This window comes from Meleagris gallopavo, chromosome 7 (assembly GCF_000146605.3).
Source record: "Meleagris gallopavo isolate NT-WF06-2002-E0010 breed Aviagen turkey brand Nicholas breeding stock chromosome 7, Turkey_5.1, whole genome shotgun sequence".
Lineage (NCBI taxonomy): Eukaryota > Metazoa > Chordata > Aves > Galliformes > Phasianidae > Meleagris > Meleagris gallopavo.
In genome coordinates, this window is record NC_015017.2 from 32,572,521 (window position 1) to 32,599,185 (window position 26,665).

Genomic DNA, 26,665 nt, shown 5'->3' on the forward strand with positions numbered 1-26,665 from the left:
TGAGAAAAGCAGGAGACAACTGGTGGAAGAACTACAAAACAGCTTTAGGATCCACTTTGATGATGAAGATAAGTGACAGAACAGACACACATACAGTTCAATACAAACCAAATTTTGCTAAAGACTGTCGTTAATCTGATTGCTCTTAGTAAAAGGAAAACAAAATAAAATATCGATAATAGAATGAATTTAAAAGGCACAATCAAATATTACCACCACCATTATTAGAGCATTTTGATATCTAGAGTATGGAGAATCCTATGAAAACACAGTATCAAAAAAACCCTTGATAAAATAGAAAGCAGACAGGATCAAGTACAATTAACTTTGCATCTAGATTAAGAGAGTCGTCTAAAAGAAGTATAGTCACAATGAGTTGCAAGGCAAAACAAAACCAAACAAAACAACGTGTTCTAATTTTTTCACAGAATCATAGAATGGCTTGGGTTGGAAGGGACGCCAAGGATCAACAAGCTCCAATTCCCCTGCTGCAGGCAGGGCCACCAACATTCTTTTTCATTCTTTTCTATTAAATTTTCTATATACTAAATAGACAACTAAAAAAGAGGTTAACAAACAAACAAACAAAAAACTCTCTTACTGTACAGAAATGACCACATTTTATAGCAGCTATCTTGATAGCCTCAAGCCCAATCTCTGAAATATAACATCAAGTTTGTGACTTGAATATGCTCCAAGAGTTTGAGGTCATTCCAGAGTTCTTCTTTGACATCTATCTCTACTTAAAAAGAAATGTTCAAAATCTTAGATCCAAAGCAAAGCAGTGGAGCTTCTTGTCCTGAGTTTTTATAAGCCTACTGTTAACAACGCCATTACACTCCTCAGTGCTGTGCTTTATCAGCTGGTCCATGGACAATTTTCATCTGAAAGATGAAGAAACTTGTTTTTTGTTTTTTTTTTTCACTGTATGTTGTTTTGCAAAAACGACTGCTATTTGCTATAATGCTAAAGACTTACTCAGCATTATGAGGGTTTGTTTTTTCATGTGTCTCTCATTCATTCACTATCAGTATTATCCCAGTAGTACAAAACCACATAGAAGCACTATGTAGCACCATTTTGCCAAAGAGAAACCATTTTATATTTCTTCTTCTGTTGCACTGTCCTGGTTTTGTAACTTGTAAATGTTATTTAAACTATAGAAATGCACATTTTTAAAAAACTTTTCATGCATGTATACACTGGAGTGAGATACATAAAAGTGTTACAGTATGAGCTTCAATATTTAATGCTTTAAGACTGTCTTCAGCAGCAAGCCTCAAATATTTCTGAGATCTCCTGCAGCTGTTCACAAAGATGAAGATGACTGTTTTGCTAAATGACTGTCTAATACTTACTGTGAAGATACTGCACAACATTTATTATCCACTCGTCTGTTAACTTCCCAGCTTTTGTTATCTTTGTACATTTCAGCTGACTTGCAAGATCCCTTGATTCAATCCAACAAATAGTGTCCTCTCTGTAGCTATAATCTAGTGTCAAAATTGAAGATCCTTTTACAGGAGTTCTGGCAGACACTTTGCTTCCATTAAGATGTAATACCTCTATTGTTTCAGAGTTCGCAATCAGAAGAAGAGGAGGTCTATCAGCAGGCTCTGAAAACAAATCAGAGAAAATATAAAGTGTTATCTATCTTATGAGCTTGAATGAAATTTTTACATGTTCTTACCTGCATGTTTTAAGAGATAATAAATAGGTTTTGTTTTTGTTTTCATAACTATCATATATTTCTAATTACTACCATATTTTATCTTGCTGTTCTAATAGTTCACATCATTAAAGAAAATTAATTACCCTAGCCCCACAGCTTCTGTTTAATTCTGTGCAGCATTATTGCAACATTTTTCATGCGTACTTCATAAAAAGAAATATATTTATGCAAATTATTTGTACCCAGATTACTGACATTTCTAATAGAATGGAGGCCATGAAAACCTGAAGAATTTATGAGTACATATGGAATGGTAAACTACATTTGTATCTGAATCTTTAAAATAAGACAAAAACTGAGAGAATGTTTCTACAAAGCAAAGCAAAAGAGCAACAACAACAAAATCAAACAATAACAAAAAGCACTGAAACCTGGCTACATCATGCACATCTTGGGTCTAATACTGTACAACACAAGAGAGAAAGCCTTATGCTGTGGAAAATCCTAACAGCAAGAGGGAACAGAGAATAGGCAGTTTCCACTGGGTTAACATTCAGGTGACAAAAAAACAAACGAACCAGAAATATGAAGAAACAACTTCACATTCACTTGAATCTCTTTGACTGGAAATCTGCCTATAATGGATGAAAATACTCAGAACATTCTATGAATACTGAAGGAAAACCAAATTGTGAAGAATATATATATTACATATAAAATGTTCATTTAAAATGATGCTAAAAGTTCATGATTTGACAAGTTGTTCAAGTTAATAATTTCTTGTTACACCTAGAGAGAAACCATTGTTACTGAGTGCAAATAAATTTTTCCATTATGAGTGCTATTGGATGCAAAAACAGCTGGTTTTACTTTAGGCGTATTTTTCATTGCTTTATTGGATAGAAAATCCAGGGCTGGTGTAAAATTATGCCTCTGTCAATTAAAAAATATATATTAATCTCAGTATGGTGAGAAGTTTGTTATATGTGGTTTCACTAATGAAATTGATTGTCATTTTTTTCTAGATCTGGAGGAGTATGTTCCATTGGTATACAGCCCCAGTCGATGTAGAACCATCATGGGCATGTCTACATCAAAACCACTTGCCTGCAGGTTGGCTTTGTTCTTTGTTCTTTTTAAAGGGAAGCACTCCTTCATTTGAAGCTTTGATTTGTGATGCTCCAAATGTGATTTAAGCTTGCAATAGGTTTAAATGGAATAACAGCGATGTTTAATTCTGCAATGAAGTATGTTCACATGAATAATAACATGAAGTTGACAAAGTTTTAGAAGTTGTATTAATGAAAAAAAATAGAAAAAAAAAAGAAAACAAAAGAAAACAAAAGAAAACAAAAGAAAAACCCTGAAATATAGAAACTCACACTTCTGTTGCCAAGCATGTGGAAAAAATATTTGAGCTGCCAAGTCTCACCCCAAGAGCTCTTAGCCCAAAGCAGTCTGCTTACATTCAGAAAATAAATCAATATTAAAATTAGTATTTTTGATCAACAATTCTACTTTACACAGTTTTAAGAATTTTACTAAGCAATTCCATGTGAAGAAATGCAGAAAAAAAAAACATAACTGAAAGGATTTGAGAAGTAATGCTTCATCAGCAAGTCTGATTAAAGAGAAAAGGGACATTACTGAACACACTGCTCAGTGGTCTCACTGAAATCCACAGTACCCTTTAAATTCTGTCCTTTGATACAATAGGCTTTTATTTAAACATCTCTTTTGCTAACATTTTTCTTACTTTGCCACCTAAGACAATTCTTTTCTATAATAGATCAGCATGCATTCTTTCTAAAATAGATTTCATTTATTCTTTCCTATTGTCTTTCATTCTATTATGTGTTCTATACTTTGCAGCATCTTTTCTCAGTAAATCTCATGATGACATCTGCAAAACCTCATTTCTGTAATTTATTACTTTTCTAATTTACTGACAGTGCTCACTTGTCTTACATTCACTATCATTATTTGCATCCATGCAAGATTCTGAAAACTTGAAAATTTCTAAAGATTTGAATTTTGTAAAGCAACCTTTTGTATACTATTGTAAGACACAAATGAAGCTCCCTAGCCAACCTTTTATTTTCCTCAGAAAACAGGGCAATGGGGTTTTTAATGAGAAATTTTATTTGCCTTTTCCCGAAGAGATCCATTTGTAGTCAACAGTGTTGATTATGTATGTCAGTCTTTGCTCCTACTGCATCCCTTCTTCGGAACCGCTTACCATCAGAAGAAGACAAATAGGCTTAAGAGATTTTGTCTCCATCATTTTGAGAGTTTCCATGCTGATATAAAAGGTGTATTTGTGCCTGTATCTTGCTATGTTTTTTACATGTAACGGTGATCTACTGCTTCCTTCCCACAAAATACCATCATTCATCTCTCATCGAGCATCAGTGTAAAAAATTCCTTACTATCATTTTTGCTTTTGTACTTTGTACTAAGCAAGATATTGCATCAGTCTGCAATCTGAAAGGCCTTCAAGAAGAAGCAGATATCAGGCACTGTTTGCAGTTAAGTTGTTTAGTTGTCTGAGGCTGTTATAGAGAACCATATCCTTTCCTGCATTGTTTTAAGCTTACTCATTGGAAATTGCAACAAGGACCACTGAACTCCAGAGAAAGGTTGTATTTTAGTATTAATGTCTAAGAAATAAAAAAAATTCTGAAAAAGAATTAGCACTGAAACTCCTGAGCAAAAGTAATAAATCAAATATGGCTCCAATATTCATGACACTGCTTAGCAGCCATGACTAAATGTTAGAACACATATGTACTCTTGTAGAATTTATCCGGAAACTAGGATACTCAGTTGAAAATTCTATTTTTCAAGCAGTCCATATACGACATAATTGAATGTGTAGAATTGGTTAATCGTGATTTTTCACTCTAGGGTAGGTGACCTGACTATTTCAGGGCTGCTCAGATAAAGATCGATTTTGTGAAAAAAGTTTTCTTCTCTTCCTCCTCACAAAAACTACTTGTCAGTGCCTCAAAACAGAATGCACAAAGCCTAGAAGGTTAGTGGACAGCTATGAGTTGCATTGAGCTGGCAACAGCTTTTCAAATAACTGGACTTCGTGTCTGTTTCCCTTTCTAGAGTTTTCTTTTTCTTTTTTTTTCCTATTTTTTTTTTCCATTTTATAGGAAAGATAAGAAGCAAATAGTTCTCTAATCCAGGAAAGTTTTATGATTCATCCCTCTAGACTAAAGTGAAAGCATCTTCCTTTGAATTATGTTTAAGATAGAGTAGCAGAAAAGATGAAAGCCTTATGTTCTCTCCCCCTCATGATCTTGTCTAAAATACAGATCAATAGTGATGTCATCACAAATCAGAAACAAAGCCTTTCTGCTCTGCCACCAACAGTCCTTGTTCTGTGGAAGGAAATTTTCAGAAATGCCAGTGCTGGTGGATTGGTTTGTTGGTTTTTTTTTTTCATTATTATGATATGAAAAGGATAAAAATTGTAAATGAATGTTTACAAGCAACTTAAGAACCCTTTCTCTGAGGTCTGTGTTGTAAATTTGAAGAGCTTTGCTCTTAGCAAAGTGCATGCATTGTATGAAAGTGTGACAAATATTCAGAAGTGCTGAATAAAATACAGACGCATTTTATTTTGAAATTAATTTTCTCTACTTAGGCAATGAATCCCAAATGGACTACTTAAATTCTAAAACCTCGAAGCATCAATTGACAAAGTTCTACAAGAAAACTATGTTGAGAGTAATGAATATGAGGAATAGCTTATAACTTTAATCCCTATCTTTTTATCCTTCTTTACCTATACAACAAATGTTTCTTATCACACAGTATTTCTCTGTAGATGGTCTATGAACATATAAAATGTATCAGGAACTTTTGCAAGAATAACAGTTATTTTTTTCCCTCAGCTAAAGTTTTCCAATTCTGTCCTTTTATTTTCTTAAAAATTCTTTTCATCCAGTGCAGACCTCGCAGTACAGACATACACACTTGGCAAACAAAAAACTTCTAAAACTCCATTCCGCAGAGCTATATTTTGTTTCATTTGCACCTCAGAAGTCATTAACTGGTTCTTTATTCATAAAAGAAAGTCTGCTTAAAAAGTCTTGGAAAAAAACCACCATGGTGTGCCTCTAGCTGTTTTGATACCTATTTTAACAACCTTCCCAAAGGTACTGCTCAGCTAAAAGTTTCAAGATCCAAAGTTATTTAAATGAGCTAAGGAAGAAAATGCGGAATTTAATGAGGGATAAACCTCCCTACCTTCAGAGCCAAGCATTCGGCTGCATAAAGGGTAGAAAAACAGCAGCTCCTGCGAACTGCTTTGCTAATTGAACCATCCCACATGCTAAAAGGTGCCCATTATGGGTGGGCTCTGAGGCTGTGGAGGAGCTGCAAGCCTCACCCACAGTATGCATCTAAGTCTGGGGCCCCCAGCATGAGGAAGACCTAGAGCTGTTAGAGCGGCCCAGAGGAGGACACGAAGATGCTCAGAGGGCTGAAGAACCTCTCCTATGGAGACAGGCTGAGGCAGCTGGGGGTGTTCAGCCTGGAGAAAAGAAGGCTCCAGGGAGACCTCATTGTGGCATTCCAGTGCTTATAGAGAGCTTATAAACAGGAGCGAGACAATTTTTTTACATGGGAAGATAGTTATAGGACAAGGGGAAATGGTTTAAACTAAACTAAACTAAAATAAAAAATAGATTCAGAGTAGATGTTAGAAGGAAATTCTGTACTCATAGGGTGGTGAGACCTTGGCACTGCAGCCCAGAATGGTGTAGGTGCTCTATCCCTGAAGGTGCGCATGGTTGAGTTGGATGGGGCCCTGGGCAGCCTGAGCTGCTGGATGGAATCCCTACGCACACAGCAGAAGGTTGGAATTGGATAATCTTTGAGGCCCCTTCCAATCCAAGCCATTCTATGATTCTATCATTTTCTGACATCTCCAGACGCCACAACAGCCATCCCCTGGCTCCTGCAGGCCACTGCCTCCAGGCAGTAGCTCTTCTCTGTTAATAGACAGCCTGACTCATTTCACCAAGACCATCAAGACACTGACAGTTCATTATAACACTGAGACAGACATTTTGCTGTATACAAGAAAGGAAACTCAAAGGCTCATCTCAAGTCCAATACAGGCACCACGAGAATTTCCTGATCTAGAATGGAGTTATTGATTTTTATGTAGTGGAGGAAGAAGAGTACTAAAATTTTTTACGTTTTATGGACTTTCTTATCTCACAATACTTGGCAATGTATTAAAACGAATTGCTCAGCTATGATGTGGATCAATTTAAAACTTGATACTAGCTGTAGCAAGACACCTAACTTACTGGTGTTCAAGTCAGAACATATGTAGGGATGCTATTAACTTGAGATATCCTCAAAAAAAGCCAGTAGACTTTCAAATTTTACAATGATAAAATAGCTACAAATAAGACTCAAAAAAAATACGTAACAAACAGAGTTGTATACTTGGCTCTTGAACCATCATCAGTGTAAAAAACTTGTTCAAGAAAGTGTTGGCTTTTTAATGTAAGAATGTTAAGTCACTGTGCTGAGTAAAAAAATACATTGTGCAACATTGTTTCCTTAAACACTATTTAATATTTTCCTCAAATATCCAATTTACTATTATTAATGAAAACATGCACTAAGACGACTTTTTTATTATTTAAAAAAAACACGTTTGGTATGAATATGCATATAATGAAATTCACCTCCTGGGATATTACAAGGACAAGGCAATCTCGTGCCTTTTTTCATCCTCAGGGCACAATTACCTCATGATCATTTCCTCTGCCTTCTCACTACCTCTGTTGTCTTCCCAGAGTAAATAACCTGTTTTGTCTGTGTGAGGAAAAATCTTTATTTATGAAGAAGACTAACTGGGAACTATTCTAATTTCGACTGAACTGAATGTTTCACTTTAATTAATCATAACCATATAATAACTTCTAATATCTCCTTTGGAGTATTGTCGGAGAACATGAAAAGCTGTCCTAGAGTTGTTATGTGGTTCTTTGTAATACAGTGAAGGAAAATCCATCTCTTCCACAGGCAGTTCTTTCCACCTTTTCATACTTATCAACTATATACAACCAAAACAAGAAATATTTTCTTTAAGGTAAAGAGATATTAAAACTTACCATTTTTGGCCTTGCAAGATTTGTTATCAGGCTGAAGAACATAACCCTCTACACAGCTACAGGTGTATGATCCATCCGTATTTATACACATCTGGCTGCAGCTTCCATATGTATTACACTCATTCAAATCTAAAGGGACATAAATGAGATTAATGAAATTTTATTAAAAAAGGAGTTTAAAAAATGAATTAAAATTGTAGGTGGGAATTTTGATCCATTAAATCACTGTAGAAAGGTGATTTACATATTCCTCTTTTCAAGCCATGACATTATCACCAATGTCAGCTGCTGAAATAACTCCAGCAACGAAACAGAAGGCAAAGAGTTCTCAAGTTTAATTGCTATTTATTTTTAAAGTTAAAACCTTCATATGTCCAATTAACATCCAGTGTCGACACTGTGTTAGGGAGACATCTGGACTCATATTCTACTACAAACCATTTCTATTAAAAATTATCATGGACTATGAATGAAACAACATTTCAAGGGAGGAAACTGATTATCCCTCTCAACCTATTTGTGCTGGAAAGTTCCTACTTGTGTCTTAAAGTTCCTTAAATGAACTGTCACAATTTCTAGATTAAACTATCATCCACTGCATCAAAAACTATATATTTCTCTAATCTGAAGAGCAGCTCCCTCAAGTAGGGCATATAGACATAATACCATAAAATCAAGATGTGCTGTTTAACAGTGGCTGAGAGTTTAAGTAATAAATTGACATTTTAAAAACTGCTGCTGAAATTATTTCCTCAACCATGTTTTCAATCACAGAACATGACAACCAGAGAGCAAAAGAACTCAGAATAAATTGCATTTATGAAGAATCTGGTTTAGAGCTATTACTTGAAGAGAGGAATGATTGGAACTGAGGAACAGAATTTCAAGCTACTTACAAAAAGAGAGAAAAAGAAAAACAAAACAAAACAAAGCAAGAATAAAACAACTGATAGAGAATTAAAAAATCACATATTTTAAAAAAGAAAAAGAACACCAATTTCAATAGACATTGAATTATGCTAGAATAACTTTCCCAGCTGCGTTGCATGACTTGGGAGTGTTCATTTATCAAATTGTGATCTAGATGCGATTTTATGGACAAGAGGCGAAATGCTCTAAGTTGTACTGCACAAAGGAGTTAGCAGGGAAGCCTGATCGATTATGGGGGGCTCTTTCCCCTGCTTGATTCCACAAGCCCGTGTTCATTTCCTGATTAGCAAAAACCACTGAAGATGGGCAAGGAAGCTCATCCATGCTCACCAGCTTCCTGTTGGTCCCCCAGTATGTCTCCAAGAGAAAAGCTGGTAGCCGACCACCAGCTCTTTGCACCTAACAGACATCAAGAGTCATTAAGAAATTATTGTGTCAATCCTACAGCATCCTCCTTATTTACCTGTGCAGCTTCTTCCATCACTGCTTGTTTCATAGCCATTTCCACAGTAACACTTGGTGCCATTCCTGGTAATGGCACATTTGTACTGGCAATTCATCTGTTGGCATCTGGGTAGCAATTCTGTAAATAAAATTATTAAGAGCAAATTTTTACTAAATATTATTTTTATTATTGCCAAATCAGAAACTTTAAATATATATGTTTGTATAAATGCACATCTCAGGAAGGAAATGCAATCACCATTTCCGTTAGTTGTTGGAAATAGCTTATGATACATAATGCGTTGTCAAACGTTTGCTTTGAAAATTGTATTTCTGCAACATAATAAAAAGAAATCGTATTCCATTTCTACCAAACATTGTGTACAAGTATATAATCAAGGCATATTGTTGCTCTGCTTCGATATTTATTTTTTCCACATCAGTCATATTTAAAGCAATGATTCTGGGGGAATAAAAGAGCACTAAATCTCAACCAGTTAGATTACAGTTACAGAAAACAGCAAAGGCTATGAGAAAGTTTTCAACATCTATGTTGTCTGTATTTGTCATATAAATTGATATTTTGAAAGCTTGCTTTGATTTACCAATACATGTATAACTTTCACACCAACAACGGGCGTACATTCTGGTTCAGTAATTTAGCATTGGACGTTTACTGTTGAATAAACATTGGACATAGTATATGTCATTACTACTGAAATCCCTCATGTATTGCTTAAATCCAAACCACCAATATAAGGCACAATGTTAACAGTCAGAAGAAATACCACAGAAATAAATACTGTAATGTTTTCCACCCTGCAACAGCATGAAAACAAACTAAATAACCACTTCTCAGCCTGAAGCTGGATGAAGTGCAACAATTATACTGCTGATCAAAAGAAGAGTGTTTTGATGAGCAACATTTTTCCCTACAGGAAAAGGATTATATAAAACAATTGTAAAAGTTTATTCCAATATATTTTTTAAAACTATATGTAGATGCATCAGAAAATAACCTGAAAATGGACAGAGAAAGGTTCCCTTATAGGACTGTCTTAAAGAATCTGGGAATGTCCTAAAGAAAAGGAGAAGTCTACAGTTTAACATTGGCAGTTATAATGCATCTGATCAATATTCATCAAGTTCTACTGGAGGCCAGAATTAAAATTAATATGAAGAAGAGTCAGCATCAGCATCTGAGAACTGGGGTTTCAGTTCTGGATCATCTGCTGTTGCCAAAATAAAGTTGACATTCTGGGAGGAAAGTGGATGTGTCTGCTGCCCAAAGTTGTACTTACTATACTGCAATAACTGCTACAAAAAAAGTGTCACACAACTATCAGAGGAAAGTCTCTAGAATTTTATAATCTGCACAATCTATAGACTGACTAGAGACTGATAAACCATCCACTACCCATTTTCCAAGTGGTTTGTCGGTTATTTCTCTGCCTTGTGTGCCCTTGTGAAAAGGAAAGTAATAAATTTTGGCTGTAGCTTGATGTGTCGGTTTTTTGTCTCTAGTCCAGTCCTTAAATCTGTTACATCCTTTCAAGAATAAGTCCCATACAGAATGCAAACAAGAAAACTTCCCCTGAGGTAACACGAAATAGGGTTGCACACAAGGTGTGCAGCTGGAATCAAGGCTGATTATATAGTATCTGTTTATTTAACATTTCTATCTGCAAAAAATCAACATATACATTCCATTTTCTAAGCAAGCATGGATCAACCATTCTTTATGACCTATAATTTTCTTCCTCAAATATTTATCTTGTGCTGTACAGCCAGTAGCTTTTATCAGATGATAACTATTTGACTCACAAATGGGACTTGGCTTGTTTGCACTCTTTCCATAATGGATACAGATAGCCAGCAGTTTAAACTGGAATAGTGAGACCTGTACACAGCTAGTAAAGGCTGCTGGAGAACAGCAACAATAAGTTGGCAAGTGAGATCCATTAAAGGAAAGTGAATCAAACCAGCTGATCTGCTCCTTTTCTTATAAAATCTGTTGCTATCCAAATTATTGCAGTAAAACATAAATGGCTGTGAGTGACATAACCGTTGCATTTTCTTTACAGTAAAAACAAACCAAATGCTGTGTATAGATCATTTCTACCAAAAAATATTTCTTGTCGCACATCTCATCACTCATTCTTTCCACACATTTCTATTTTTCACACTGTCTATCACAGCTTTGCTGGTGTCCTCATCCCACCTGCTGTGCTTTTAGAAAGGGCTTCTCCAAGAAGGTATTCTGCTGATTTCCTCCCCTTGTGCAACTACTTACACTTGCTTTGGTACAAATTGAGTCTGATCCTATTGATCAAGTAAGAAAATATTTTCAGATTACTTTTCTCAAATGACACATTTGACAATTCCCTGTCAATAAAGGTTTGAGGCACTGGAACACTGAGCAAACCCAATTTTTGTTCTTGCCTTTCAGCCAGCAATAACAAGGAGCTTTACACTACAACTACTTTCTCCAGTTTCCCATCAGAGTGAGATGACTGGCCACCCAGCCAACCGGGAGCCCTTCAAATACACCAGACTTTCCAACAAATCTGTTATGTCAACAACCATATGCTTCTGACTTCAAACTAAGATTCCTTTTACACTAAATTATCAGCTAGATTATTACAACAGAAACTTCCATTCACAGTTCCATTACTGCCTGTGTGAGAGACATCTTCATGCCCCAGAACATTTCTGCTCTACTGCTGATCCTCTAAATGTGTCAGGGGAGCTCACAAATGGAAAAGTACAAAGTATTACAACAACACCGAGGGTAAATAAATCTATGTTCTATTTTACTAGCTCTTCAGCTTTCGTCACTTTAAGTAACTGATCCTGAAAACCTGTGGATAAAAAAAAGGAGTTAGGTTGCCTCAGGAAATGTTTGAAGAATTGAAGGACACGCTTAGGAAGACAGTGTGTGCATTTATGGCTGGGTTAGATTTGTGGCAGTCTACTTGGGAAGAGGTGAGTAGGCAAAGAAAAATCATAAAGCAGTGAACATCAATATATTTAATGCTCCAGACTGGAAATTTAAAGGAATAAAAAATAAGGGCCCTCATTTCTGGCCCTTCCATCCTTGCTTTAGGATAAAGTAAAATTCTCCACCCATTTTGGTCTCCCTTTCTCAACATGAATTAGTTTGCAAAGTACACAAGCGGTGAAGAATGAGTATAACCAAGCTTTCAACTTTTACCACAGCTACAGAAACCTCTAAATTTGTCAAGCATAGTATTTCTGCTACAAGATTTAAAGGAAGAAGCTAAACTGAAGGAAAACAACAGAAGAAAGCTTTATAGCTCATAACGAGACCCACAATTCAAGACATGGAGCTGCAGAGCAACGCATGAGATTTTCAGAAATACAGGATAGCAGAAGTAGCTGTGAATGCCTTTTGGATGATTTATTTTCCCTAGGCCCAGGGTGTACTGCCAGCACTGATTTAGGTCATTTTGTTCAGTGTTTTCTTTCTTCCATAGGAGACATTCAGGGCAGCATTTTTTTCTTCTTTATGTCCCATGAAAGCCTCTCTGAAGCTGGGTTCCAGCTCTATCACAAAAGCCACCTTGCTTTCTCAAATACACCCGTGTCAATGTCATGCTTATTGACTTTCATGTTCTTCTGAGTCTCAGGTATCCAGTCCCATAGGAGAGGAGTCAGTCAGGCAAAGATGCTGCTGATTTCATCTCCCCTAACATGATATACCTCTGACAATGACTCAGAGGAGTGGTAAGCTTTTTGGACAAACTGCTCCCACAGGATTTTGCAGTAATAAAATCCTAGCTTCATTTATTCCTTCTGTGTTCAAGGAAATATATATATGCTTATCATAGCTATCCAGGATGAATGATATGCTGATCTATCCCCCTTTGCGTGCCTTTTTAATGAGTGAATGAATGAACCAGTTAATCTGCCTGTCAGTTCTGTCAGCTCCTCCTGAACTGAAATGGGGTTCAGATCAGGTTCCAAAGCTTAGATGTTTTGGCTGTTGTCATTAACAAGAAAAGCACTTCAGCTTGCACTGTCTAAATGCTGTATATATTTTCACAATGAAGGATTGTTGAGCCATAGAATGAATTTAAGAAGATGCCTGAGTTAGCCTTCCCCCAGCAACATGCATTTAGGTGCCATTAATTTTGAGCCATTTTCATGACAATAGGGCTTTTTGGCTGTAATGGGTACCCAGTAGTTGAGTAAGTATGTCTATAATATACAAATCCTGTACTGCCCTTTTTGTAATGATGCTGGAATGTATAGACAACTTCCTATTACTCTACGCTAAAATGTGTTGAGTACGTAACGTTGATAAGCATCAGCTATACGGAGCCATAGCAAGGAAAGCAATTGGCTGAAGTTTATAGTTCCATGTTCAAGATAGAACACTGAGGAAATAATAGAATTTCTGCTGTCGATTCGGGACTTAACAATTTGAAACAAGGGATTCTTATCAAACAGAATGGGTCTGAGCTACCAGAGCAGTTCTGCCTAGGAAAAAGCAAATGCAGATCTGGGAGCATCAGGATTAATGTTTTCCATAGGGAAAGCATTGATATTAACGGCCAAGATACCAGTGAGTTCTTTTCTTGCAGAATGCAGCTCTTTGTGGCTGTGCCCTGATGGATACCATGGGGACAAACTTGGATTTGAGTGGACCCAAGGAAAGGCTGCAGAGATCAGCAGGGGAGAGAGAGCTGTGAGTCTGCCAGTCTTTGTGTTGGCTGTGTTGGGAGATGAAAACTATGAGCAATCATGGCTGCTGTCTCTTAATACATCACAGGATCAAGAGTAGGAGAAGAGAGACTATTTAAGCTAATGGGCTATTGGCAGAAGTACAAATGGGTACAAATTGCTCATTAATAACTTCGGGCTGAAAAAAAGACATTCTTAACTATTACTGTAATCAGGCTCTGAAACTCCTCTTTGAATGGAAACAACAAAGACAGAAAATAAATAAATACTTGCCACATGGATTATGATAGATTCATGAAAGACAGCATACGGAAAGGCCCCTGGAACTCCAGACACTGCTTTCATGACCCAGGAGGTCTCTTTTACTGCTGTATTCTTCAAGCAACAAAGCATCTTATGCTAAAATACTGCTTTTCAATTTGGAACTGAGATTCTTTTCCCCTTGTCTCTAAAACTCCCCAAAGGAAAGCTTATGGGAGCTTGTTGCTGAATTAGTCTTTTAATTGTACTCCATACATATCCTTATTTTTCTTAAATATTTGGATTCTTTTTGGCAGCTTTGTGTTTCCTGAATATACTTGATCTTATCGCTCTGTTATTCATTGTTTTTATGATTCAATATTCATTCACTGATGTCTAGACTATCCTTATCACACCCAGGCTGTAAGCCTTATTTTTCTTTTCTCATTCATTTTCTAGTTTTTGAAGTGCAATTCTTTTACTTATTAGACTCTTTAATATAATTTACCCAAAGGGGTTTTTGTTTGTATTTTTTCTGTTGTTGTTGTTCCTGTTTGTTGCCTTTTTTTTATTATTGTTGGTGTTATATACATAAGATAAAGCTTTACACTTTGCTTCCCTGACAGAAAAGCATTGCTTGATTGATAGAATTCAATTGCTGCACTGAAATAATACAGCCTGTTTTTATCTCACATTTGTCGGTCATTTTATTAGTTTTGACTATCATACCATAAAAATATGACAAAAGTATAATGATCTTTGTAACGCACCCCAGGCCATAAGTCTGTTATGGTAGATACACTGCTGAGAAAGCGAGATGAAAATCTGAGACCAGATTCATAACCTTAAACTCCCATTATGGTGACCTCAGCCAAAGTTCAGCATAGAAGCAGGGATCAAATTCCAAATAACGTGCACTATTTGGGGGTGACAAAAACACTTCAGGGAAAGAAAAACAAAGATCTCTGTTTGCCCCTAGACTAAAGCTTAGGTAAACATTTCCTCCACCTACTTTTTGTGTCAGATCCAGCAGCAGCCTCTGCACTGGGTCTCCAGGTGAGTCCTGCTTCCTGGCTTGTGATCAGGAGACTTGGGAAAACACATGACTAGTGCTGGCTTTTATTAGTTCCCAAAAATAACCCACTCATCTAGAAAAAATAGCTAGAAGTTAGGAGCCTGCAACATTGAGACTTTTACAGATAAATTCTGCAAGCTAGCCTCCAGATGCCTAGCTGCAGGGATCAGTTAGGTAGCATAGGATTTCTATAAAGTGCACAGACAGGGCAACAACCACCCTGAATAGTTGAACTGCCTATAGCAAGTTGCAATCCCTGGGTATAAGCAAAATCCTTTTCCTCTGTAGCCTGGATGGCACATGACTATACTTCTTCGATTCCAGAGTGCAAAATCTTTTCCTAAGGCTTGGATGGTAGGCTCACATTAATATTCCCAGGACGTAAGCAGGGAAAAGGTATCTGAGAATGGTGCTTTTTATGGGTGCAAAGCTATTCCTGAGCAAGCTCTACAAGCACAACTGTCATATAAACACCAGGCAGCAGCTTTAGTCATCTAAGTTACTACCTTTAAAAAAAGTTTCATCTACACTGTAGAAAAGCCTATCCCTACTACTACATTTCTCCTCCACTTTGGGAAGCCTTGGTACAAAGTGCCATGTGCTGACAATTAAATGTTGCTGAACAGCTTCATGTATCATTTTAAACAGACATTACAATGTATTTGCCTAGTTCATGATTAGAAGAAAATTACACATCTTGTTTAACAAACTTCTTGTAGGCTCAAAACCAGAAGTGCCTTACTGTCATCACTATTCTATGAAAACAGTCATGTCCCGCTGAGTAACAAGTGATTAACAAGATATTATTAAAAAAAGACAAATTTTTTTCTTCTGTCATTTTCAACCTAATTAGATCAGGAAAAAAAAAAAGAAGAAAAGAAGGGGGAATTATGGAGGAAGAACAAAGCTTAAATAACCAAATCAAACCTTCCAAATCCATACTGCAGTCAGTGTTCCTTTTCAGAAGTGAAAATATCCATCTTCCACGTATTAGCTAACAGCATCCCTGGACAATATTCATGAATAAATTTATATTTCAAGGATGTACTACTGAAACTTCTTCCTGCCTAAATCTTGACCTACAATATTTGGCTGAGCTTCAAAACAATTTGCTTTATGTAGCGTTCCTCAACCATAGCATCACAAAACATTTGAAAAGATGAGATCAGCAGGTAGTAGGCATGTAGTGAAATATTAGCTTCACCAGTGGAAATGGCTCATTATTTTGACCTTTTGCTGTTTTAGTTATACCTTGGCTGTCATACACGTACATAAGCATAAGCTAAGGAGAAGTTCACCTGGGAGAGTTCAAACTGGGCAAGTGATTTCATGGCTGAAGGGAAGAGACAATTTATATGGCTATTAATCTGGGTATAGGATAAAGATATAAATAATATATATCCTTCAAGAATATATACATTTAAATTTTTATAAACCAGTGTATAGTTTCAGGTATTTTCACAGTATTGAATACATAGAGGTTCACTGAGTTACTGAGAATCATCATTAAGTTATGTGCATCTAGTGAGATGTCACACACACTTACAAGAAGCCTGACAATACTGAACATATTCATTAATAAATCAGGAGCAAAAGCAGTAACTAACAAAGTTCGTGCGTGGTGACAAAGATTGGGAGAATGGATAAAATGCAGAGAGGACCTGCGGTCGTCCAAAAACAGAGTTAGTAATCCAAACCTGGTCATACAAAATGCATTTACAGAGTTAGCTCCTGATTTCTCAGTATTTTAAGTTGCATTTCTGTGCCTGAGAAATGCTTGGAGAGACAAAATACAACATAGTGGCTGGGGCAGAGCAACCTCTAGAGGGAATACAGTTCAGCAGTGTTCTGGGAAGGAAGTTAGGAAGCTTCTCTAGGGAGCTCCAGAAATCAAAGTATGGATGAAGAGTCTGTCCCTGGTAAGGTAGGTCCCTCTCCTGCACCGTCCTTTAATTATTCACATTCCAGAACTATGAGTCCCTATTCTCCTCCAACCAGAAAATGCTTCTGAGATTTCCATCTGAACATAAGAAAGTACTTTTTCATCGTGAGGATAGCTGAACACTAGGACAGGCTGCCCAGAGAGGCAGTGGAGTCTCCATCATCATAGCCATTTGAAACCAGATTGGGCACAGTGCTGAGCACCTTGGTCTGCGTGACCCTGCTTCTCCAGCTGGTGGTGACAGAGGTCCCATGGCCTCTTCAGGCTATGCCCTCTTCACAAAGATCTGCCCCCAGCTCTTCATCCTGCAGCAGCCTGAAGTACACAGCAGGGAAGGGACACAACTGCAGGCCACCTCCTGGGGGCATGAGACAACGGGAAGAGGATAAGGTCAGGATGAGAGTGGGGTGACAGGTGAGAGGGTGGTGGGAAGGCAGACTGCTCCCGTGGAAGCAGACCTCGCCTCCTCTCCCACCTCTCTTCTAACCTCGAATTTGCCTCCAGCAGTGACAGCTGCACAAAGCTGGCAGGACACAGGAGGCTGTTCATCCTTGCACAGTAAATCTCCAGTTCTTCAGTCAAAGCATACAGCATGTCACCTTCGAGACTTTTGCACTAGTCAGCTATCTACTTAGGCAATAAATAGAGCCAGCTCTGGCATCAAAATTCAACAAAAAGCAAAGTCACTCACCGAGGAAAAGGAAAATTATGCTCTATTCATCAAATGAATGAATAAAAGGTATTTAAATTTCACAATTGATAGACACTCCAATGTAAACTCCCATGTGATGCTGCATTGTACAAGTGCTGTTGTGAGGCTCTGGACTGTTAAACTTTGGATGTGAAAAGCAGTTGTGGAGGAGAAATAACACACTGGCAGTACTGATAGGCCAAATTACAATACAGATTCTTCCATCTGCAAATTTAAAGTTACATATTTTAAAAGAAGGAATACATAGGCTTATTCTGATGAAAAGATACCTCATGCTTCTGCTTCTTAAGTATCACTCTCTTTAACCATCAACTATTTCAATCATTTTGTTATACGTATATACTCAGCTTTATTTCACATTTTGCTGACGCTACTTTGCTATGTGCTCAAACACACTACTGTTACATCTCAGGATTTTTTTAATCATGCTTCGTATTTATGGCTTTTCTTTTTGTAAAAACATATAAATACATGCAGATGAATATTTACACATCAATTACTATCATCTCTTTACTGCAGGTATTTCGGAGTAGTAAGAATTTTAAGCATTTTTAAATAAAATAACCTCAAGCTAAAAACTACTCAGTAGAGCGCTCTGGAAATGTTAATGAATAATTGAAACCCCAGGTGTTCTGCTGTACCAGTCACCCTACACATAATTAGGGCAGGGTCACCGTGATGCCTGCTCCTGTGTGTGACTTCAGTTATCTTGCCTAGCCACTGGATAACAAGGACTTCTGTGAGGAAGAAATGTGACTGTTCATGTAGTTTTATAAATGTTTATGATTTCCAGCTCTATTTAAATGGCGTCAGTTCACACTGCCTCATCATTGCTGCCCGTTGTCTTCAAACACTCTCTTATTGATGACTGATACATCTGACCTCCTCATACAGATCCTCTCATTCAAAAACAATGGACTTAAAATCCATTTACATAAAGCAATTAAAATTTCATATAAATTTGTTTTACAGCATCATGTAACACATGATTTAATAGAAATATGCTTTGTTAAAATGTACTTCAGTACTAAATTCGTACCATATATGCCAAAACTTTTTGCAGTCCAGAAAGATATTCTGCTGGATTTCCAATAAATGTCACGGAAATATTTACGTTTTGAAATATTGTTTATTGTGAAACCATGGAATGAATGGCTTTTTAATAAGACTCTAAAGTAAAAGTTTATTTTCAGGTAACTCTTCAGTGAAGACTCATGACTGAGATCATTGGTATCAAATGTGTGCCTGTTGCCATTTTATGCTAATCAGTTCTTATCATAAAATAGACCAGGACATTGCTCTGGATGCTTTTAACTGATGTTTTAATTGTAAAGAAATTAGGAAAGATGCTTCACACTAGCAATCTTTCTGCCCTGTGGACCCAAAGGAAAAGCTACAAGCAAGACCTCCCCACCTCTCAGAAAGATGGAACTCTACAGCTCTGAACACTTTGGTGTAAAGAGCAGCACTTGTGCTGGTGCAGGACTGATTTATATCAAGTTACTAAGGGATAGTTGTAGAGAGCAATAATCCCCTTCCCAAACTTTAATAATAGCAAGTGATACTATGTGCACAGACCCAGATCGTCCTAAGAGTTCTTAATTCATCCAACCTCAGTCAATTTTCTTGTACAAAATGCTTCGGCTGAAATTCTTAATACTTCAATTTTCAGTACTGCTATCTGTACCTAATGAAATCGATATAAAGTGTTTCATTTATTCCTAGTGGGTGCTGGGCTTGGACCTTATGCCATCTCTACAGGCAGTGAAGTTTGAGCCATTCAGCAAGTTGAAAGAAAGTAATATTTCTGATATTTTCTACAACTTGGAAGACACATTTGAAGGTGCTATAACAGATCTTCTTGGTTTAGATTGGTTCACCTTTTCCTGTGTTGTACAAAAAAACCCCCAAAAACCCATCATTAATGGTCACAGATGCCTATTGATTCCCCTCAGATTAAGCAAGGTTAATTGCCTGCTGCTCCTTGGCATCTTTTTAGCCTTTTAGCCAACACCGATCACTTTCTGATTACTTTGGTGAGATGCAAGTAGATGGCAGAAAATTACATATTATTTTACAGGGATACAAGTTACAAAAGTTCTATACATGTGGATAACAAAAGTATATCTTCAAAACTTATACATTTATAAGTTTTGAAGATAGACATACTTAGCTTGCTTGTTCCATTGGATACTCAGCAACTAAAGACCAAAATAACACTAAGCAATACTTTCCAAGAAGAATTGCTTTTACTATTATCTAGCTGCATTTAGATAATATTGGCTTCAAAGAGACCAAGTTTCACTGCAAATAATCTCTGTAGAAATTAAATGTTCTGGAAATCAATGGCAAAGGTTAAAAAACAAACAAACACATCTGTAGCTGTTGTTGAAAGGTAATTCAGAAACAAAGAAATCCCAACTGTTCAGGTTTGCTAATATCCCAGGTTACTCTACATGCATGCATCTTTAAACAGCAGAGAACCAAGATCAGATTCACAAACACTTACTCATGCAACTCATGTTTTGTCATGCACTAAACCCACCCAGAGAAGAACTATTTTTCTATTCTCAACTGCTTTGTACCCGTTTGTATCTGCTCTGTCTTCAGAGTACATAGCTGGTAAGTCATTCATCATACTGTGAATGAGAATAAAAATAATCTAAAATGTCATGCCTTTACTAAAAATATATTGGTGATACAGACTGCTGTGCAAGGGTGTTATCCACAACTGCTCTCTCACTAAGAGAACATGGGAGAAGATGCAAGCAAGACATAGAGGGAAAGTAGTTGGCTGTTTAATTCCCTCCTGTATGAAGGTGAGATGGCAGCATTGCCAGTTTGAGTCTTAAAAAAGCAAAACAGGATGCAAAGGACACTTCACACAACCTTTAAAAGTGTGCATGACCTGGTAGGTTAACATTCCCTGTTGTATTTGAAATAGATACAGCCTGGAAGTTGCAGTGCCATATTCCCCTTATGTGTGCCTTAAAGACATCTCAGTCCTCTTCTGGAATGGCAACTTCTGGAGATAAAGGATCAGGTCCTGTATAAAGGATCTCTGTCTTTGTTACACTGCAATAACTAGCACTGCAGGTAAAATGGTGCAATAGAGTCAGGAATGGTGTTGGAGTTTTAAAACATTCCAAGCTGGCAAAAAAAATATATTACTCATAATTGGGGGGGGGGGAGAGCTAGCATCTTTATTTACTTTGTGCCATTCTCAGTTATGTGGAAAAATATAATTAAATCATTTTGAAAGACACCTATAATAGCTTTTTCCAACATCCAATTTCATGCCTCTTCATCGAAGTAGTACCTCAGAAATTGCTTCTCTTCATGAGTACAACTTCACTTGACAGATAAAATCCTCAAAAAAACGGCCAAGCATAAACCTCAGGCTCACAAGGCACTGCCTGCCTGGAAGCTCAGCCAAGGACTGGGAACAATTACATAAAGGGATTGAATAGCAAGAGATCCCAGAGAACCAAGTGTGTGATTCAATAACTGAACTTCTTATGTGTACAGCTGAAGTCAGTGAAGGATAAGAGAAAGGACTTTAAGCTAGAAGAGAGTTAAAAGCTATCAGCAAGGAAAAACTAAACCCAAGAAATAAAATTCTTACTTCATAGTAATTTTTTCTTTTCTGGGAGACAGACATACAGACTTTAGAACCATAGCAGGGTTTGCAGTAAGTGGCACATTTTTTTGCGAGCACCATGTACAGTGTCTGCCACCTAAAGAGGCTGAACCTGTAAGTTTTTCCCTTTTGCAGCAAGCAGCATTGGATTGCAAACTGCCTTCTGAAGTATGTTCACCCCACTGAAGGTGCGAAACTCAAATTCCCCATGGAGCTGTTTGTTGCTGCAGGAGTCTAGAAGAATTCACAATTGCCAGTGCTCAAAATAATGTTGCAAGGGGTTTTTCCAACATCTTACTTAACAGAGCATTATGAACCTGTGAGTCTTGTAGCATGCTTGTATGCCAGTGTGCAGAAATGCAGACATTTGACAAAACTGGAAAATATGCATCCTTGACTCTCAAAGCCTAGAAAATCACTGTGATTTACAGCTGCTCTCCTGATGTCTGGGAGGAGCTGCACAGCTGGTGTATACTTGGTGTCTTGTTGTCATCTCACCTTGTAACCAGCAAGCATTATTTAGCTGGAACTTTTCTAGAAGAACTAAATATACTAAGAAAGCAGCCCACTAAAAACATGAAATTAGCAAGAAGATTGTAAAATATGATAATGTTTCCTACCATTTAACCATGACTCATCTTGCCTCATTGTTTTTCTTATATCTTACCCGACTAACAAGACTTTAGCCTTTGGCAACATGTAATTGATTCAGAGCTGCTGAGTTTGAAAGCAACAGAAGCACAAAAATTGCTTTTCATTCATTACTCCATTTAGCTGCAAGTCAGTGATCTATCCAGCACAGCAACGCCATGGCTCAGAATTGTGCATCAGTATTACTCACGTATTCTATTGGCACAAATAACTTAGGAAAGCTTAATCTAATTTCTACTGAATATTTCCATAGAAAAGTGACGTTTGTTATTTTTTGCTATGAGTTCTGCAGTTGTTGTTTCAGTACTTTTGTTCAAGTCTCCACAGCCACAAAGCCCTTCCTTGAGCCCATACTCTAAACCAAGCAACACGTAAGCAACATACTCCAATGATGTATCTTCTCAGTGGCATGGTTTTTTTATTGGTTGGGTCACATTTTTATGCAACTGTATGTATATTTACATATGAAGAGGGCCACTAAGATGATCAGAGGGCTGCAGCACCTCTCCTCTAAGGAAAGGTTGAGGGAACTTGGCTTGCTTAGCTTGCAGAACAAAAGGCTCCAGAGAAACCTCATTGTGGCCTTCCAGTATTTGAAGGGAGCATATAGATAGGAGGGGGAACAGCTGTTTATGAGGGTGGGTAGTGATAGGACAAGGGGGGATGGTTTTAAACTGAGACAGGGGAGGTTTAACTTAGATATTAGGAGGAACTTTTTCACTCAGAGGGTGGTGACGCACTGGAACAGGTTGCCCAAGGAGGTTGTGGATGCCCCCATCCCTGGAGGCATTCAAGGCCAGGCTGGATGTGGCTCTGGGCAGCCTGGTCTGCTGGTTGGTGACCCTGCACATAGCAGAGGGGTTGAAACTAGATGAGCATTGTGGTCCTTTTCAACCCCAGCCATTCTATGATTCTATGACATATACAAAGAAGAAAATGCAGTTTTTTCCACAGGAGAAGTCATTGCCACATTTGATTTGCAGTGACAATGTAAGTGAATGTCATTCTCACAGCCCACCTCTTTAGTTTCGTTGTCCAAGACATAAAAGGAAAAAGCTGACAAGTTGATGTAACATGACATAAAATTCTCACTACCAATTTCAACATGCCATAGCTGGAGATTATTAGAGGCACAGCTGCAAAGGATAACAGAAAATGAGCTACTCAGGTGATGCGCTTTAGAGGTTAAACTGTAGTACAAAGATCAGCCCCTATTTCTAGCTACTGAGAATAAATAGAAAATTGCCTTGGTATTTACAAAAGGGCTTCATGTATGACTTCAGCATTTGGCTACTATATTCTGGCACACTGAAAGTTAGCCCAGCTCTCCCCTGGCTTCTGAGGGAGAAAAAAAGCAAAAGTGGGGGTGAAAAGAGCATCACTTTCTTTCTTCTCTTGTTTCCATTTCCAAAGCTTCTGTGTGTTTGTTAGAGACAATTCTGACTATGTTCAAGACAATGAGCACTGCAACAGGTTTGGTGGGGTTCTGTGCTTCTCTCTAACTCTGTTTTGATATATCCTCCTTACAAAGAGTGCAGTAGAATTATAGTACCACTCAGTGTAGCTATTCAGAACCTTTTCAAACATGGGAGATGTGTGTTACTGCAGATGCTCTTGGCTCATTCCACCTTTGGAAGAGAATCCGACCTTCTCCTCATGAAATAAATACTATGCTGGACTTAGTCAGCAGGAACAGCTATATCCAAACTAAGAAGTTAATAAATTAGTGCGTTGCCTTCATTGTAGCTATTTTTGCATCTCACCCTCACAGAAATTGATTTTTGAAAGAGTGGATTATGATGGAATAAAATAATGCAGCAGTTGTGTACATTACATTTAGAAGTTAATAGTTCTAAATAATTTACATTGAATCATTAATATTCAAATATTATTAGGCTTAGGTATGCACAAAGGTAAAGGTAACATTGGAATAGCTGAGCAAAAATAAGTCCTTACTTAGTGGCTTTTAATAAAAGCTATTAAGCACCCGATTTTCAGCACCATCTCTCCTCTAGAATCTACTAATCCTCTAGAATACATGATCACTGTGAAATAAAAAGGCAATTAAAGAAAGAGTGATTTAAAATATGTGTGGTACAATTAAATTTTTCATGGAGAAAACAGAAATTGAAAATCAAATTGGGGAAGCATTTTCAGCAGTAGATAAATTTAAGTGCATACAGATCAACTCCACTTTTCTTAATCTAAGCAGGCTATAAAAATTCTATTTAAATTTAGAAGGAAAAAAACAAACAAACAAAAAAAATTCCACTGCTTTCTGTTTGTTCTGCCTCACATGCCTATGGCAGCTGCTGAAAGCATGCCTGTAACTGATTAATAGAATCATCATAGAATCATAGAATGGCTTGGGTTGAAAGGGACCATAATGATCATTTAGTTCCAAACCTCTGCTTTGTGCTGGGTCACCAACCATTAGACCAGGCAATTAATTGTGGATTCATCATGGTTTGATTATATGTGTGTGTTATATATATTTATAATATTCCGTATGTTTATACATCAAGCTTCCAGAGTAATAACTGGATGTCTCTTTTTCTCCTGGATCTCTCTCTTTGTGCAAAACAAAACTTTCTTAGTCTTATTTACTAAAGCAGCATTCCAATCCATAATTTTTTTTCTAACTGAAGCCTTTATTACAGGTAGTTCCTAAATTAGACAGTTGCATTTCACATACACTGAGCATTTTTTTTTTCCAACTCCAGCTGCTAGAAAGAATTGATTTCACCATGCCTCAAGAAAACTTTTAATTCACACATCTAAATCTGAATTTAATTGATTAATTTACCTACTATCTCTGCAAACAAAATAAAATCAGGTCTGCTGAAACGGACAAACGATGTGCATGTTTATGTTGTGTTCCTTTCCAGACCCATCAGTACTCAATGGCTTTGGAACAAATGGTAACACTCCTGTCTATGAAAGGTTTGATATTTACCATCTAGGTTTCTGGGTCTAGTCCTCACAGCAAGCAAGCTTTTCCTTCACTCTGATGCCTCTCAATCTGTGCTCTGTGCTCCCCATTTCCTACCTGCCCTGTGCACCACCCAAATTCTCCATTGGGAACATGCTCAGGTGTTGTGTCAAAAGCACTGTTTTCTCCTTTTCCCAACATGTCTCACTGTCCTCAGGCCAGCACACAGAACAAAGGCAAGAGACACAAAAGGTTTTTCTTTCCTCCTGCCTCCAACAGTCTCTTAACTAAAGAAATAATATGCAATAATGACTGTGAAAAACAATTCCAGCATCACATTTGAAAGAAAAGAGATTTCAGAAGGTGAGCAGGTATTATTTTGCAGCACTTTTCCTTTCCCATTTCTGTTAATAAGGCTGTAGGGTAAATCAGAGCAGCAAATTCATTATCTGACTCTCCTCAGTGTTGCCTGACTACAGCTATACTATTAATCAATGCTGTTTAACATATATTAAACACAAAATATATTTGTATTGTTGTTATTTCACGCTGACTAATGTGAGCCAAGCACCTACCCACAAGCAGCCTCCCTCCTGCAGAAAGCACCAGCCCTCAAGGCAGGTAGCCACCTGTCCTGCCACTATCCAAAGCACTGCAAACGCACAGTTTCTCATGAACTGCAATCACATTTTTTTTTCCTGTATGTAAGTCGCAGCAACAATTCACAGGGCTAATAAAGCAGTAACTACATCACTCAGCAGTTCTTTCGTTTTCTTCTGTGAATTGATCCATAATTCTCAACCGAACTCAAAAGGAAAAGACAACTACAGCAGTCTGCAGTGATTAAACTTCAGTTCATAAGCAGCTTGGATGATTTCATTGGTATAGAATTACAGTTTTCGTATGTGCTTCCTTTTACTGTGAGACAATTTTTTCTCTGCATGGCAACAAAAAAAAAATGCAGGTTTCAGATTCCAGTTTGAGTGTTAACTTATCCTTTTCAAAACTCAGTGTTGTCGTCTCTCCCCTAAATTCTCCTTCCTCCTGGATTTTCCCCTTTGTTAGCTATATACAAACACAGAATCACAGTGATTTGAAAGGACCACTGGAGGTTACCTAGTCACAATCCCCTGCTAAAGCAGGTTCCCTACAGTAGGTTGCACAGGAAGGAATCCAGATAGGTTCTGACTATTTCCATAATGGAGACTCTGCCACCTCTTTATGCAGCCTGTTTCAGTGCTCTACCACTCCATTTTTTCTCATGTTGTTTAGAAACATCCTATGTTTCAATTTATGTCCACTGCTTACTGGTTTGTCACCGGGCACTGCTGAAAAGAACGTGGCCCCATTCACTTGGCTCTCACTTATTAGATATTTATAAGTATTGATAAGATCCCCCCAAACAGTCTTCTCTTATCTAAGCTGAATGTTCCCAGGGCTCTCAGCCCTTCTATGCATGCACCATTTTCAGGAACACATGATATGGACTAATTTAGACACAAACATTAAGAAAATACAGTAGATCTTGAGATGGATCTGCATTAAGAAGATAGCAACATAAATGGAGGGTTTAT

At 37.4% G+C, this 26,665-nt stretch overlaps 1 protein-coding gene across 1 annotated transcript; it reads right to left on the bottom strand.

Annotated features, from left to right (window-relative positions):
* Positions 1-1,246: 1,246 nt before the first annotated feature.
* Positions 1,247-9,326, bottom strand: LOC109368700 (low-density lipoprotein receptor-related protein 1B-like). The gene is made up of 3 exons (XM_031554330.1): positions 9,212-9,326; positions 7,819-7,947; positions 1,247-1,616 (listed from the first exon to the last, which is right to left on the bottom strand). Exons 1-3 carry the CDS (start codon positions 9,306-9,308, stop codon positions 1,348-1,350), a joined length of 495 nt encoding a protein of 164 aa, XP_031410190.1. The 5' UTR covers positions 9,309-9,326; the 3' UTR covers positions 1,247-1,347.
* Positions 9,327-26,665: the final 17,339 nt, after the last annotated feature.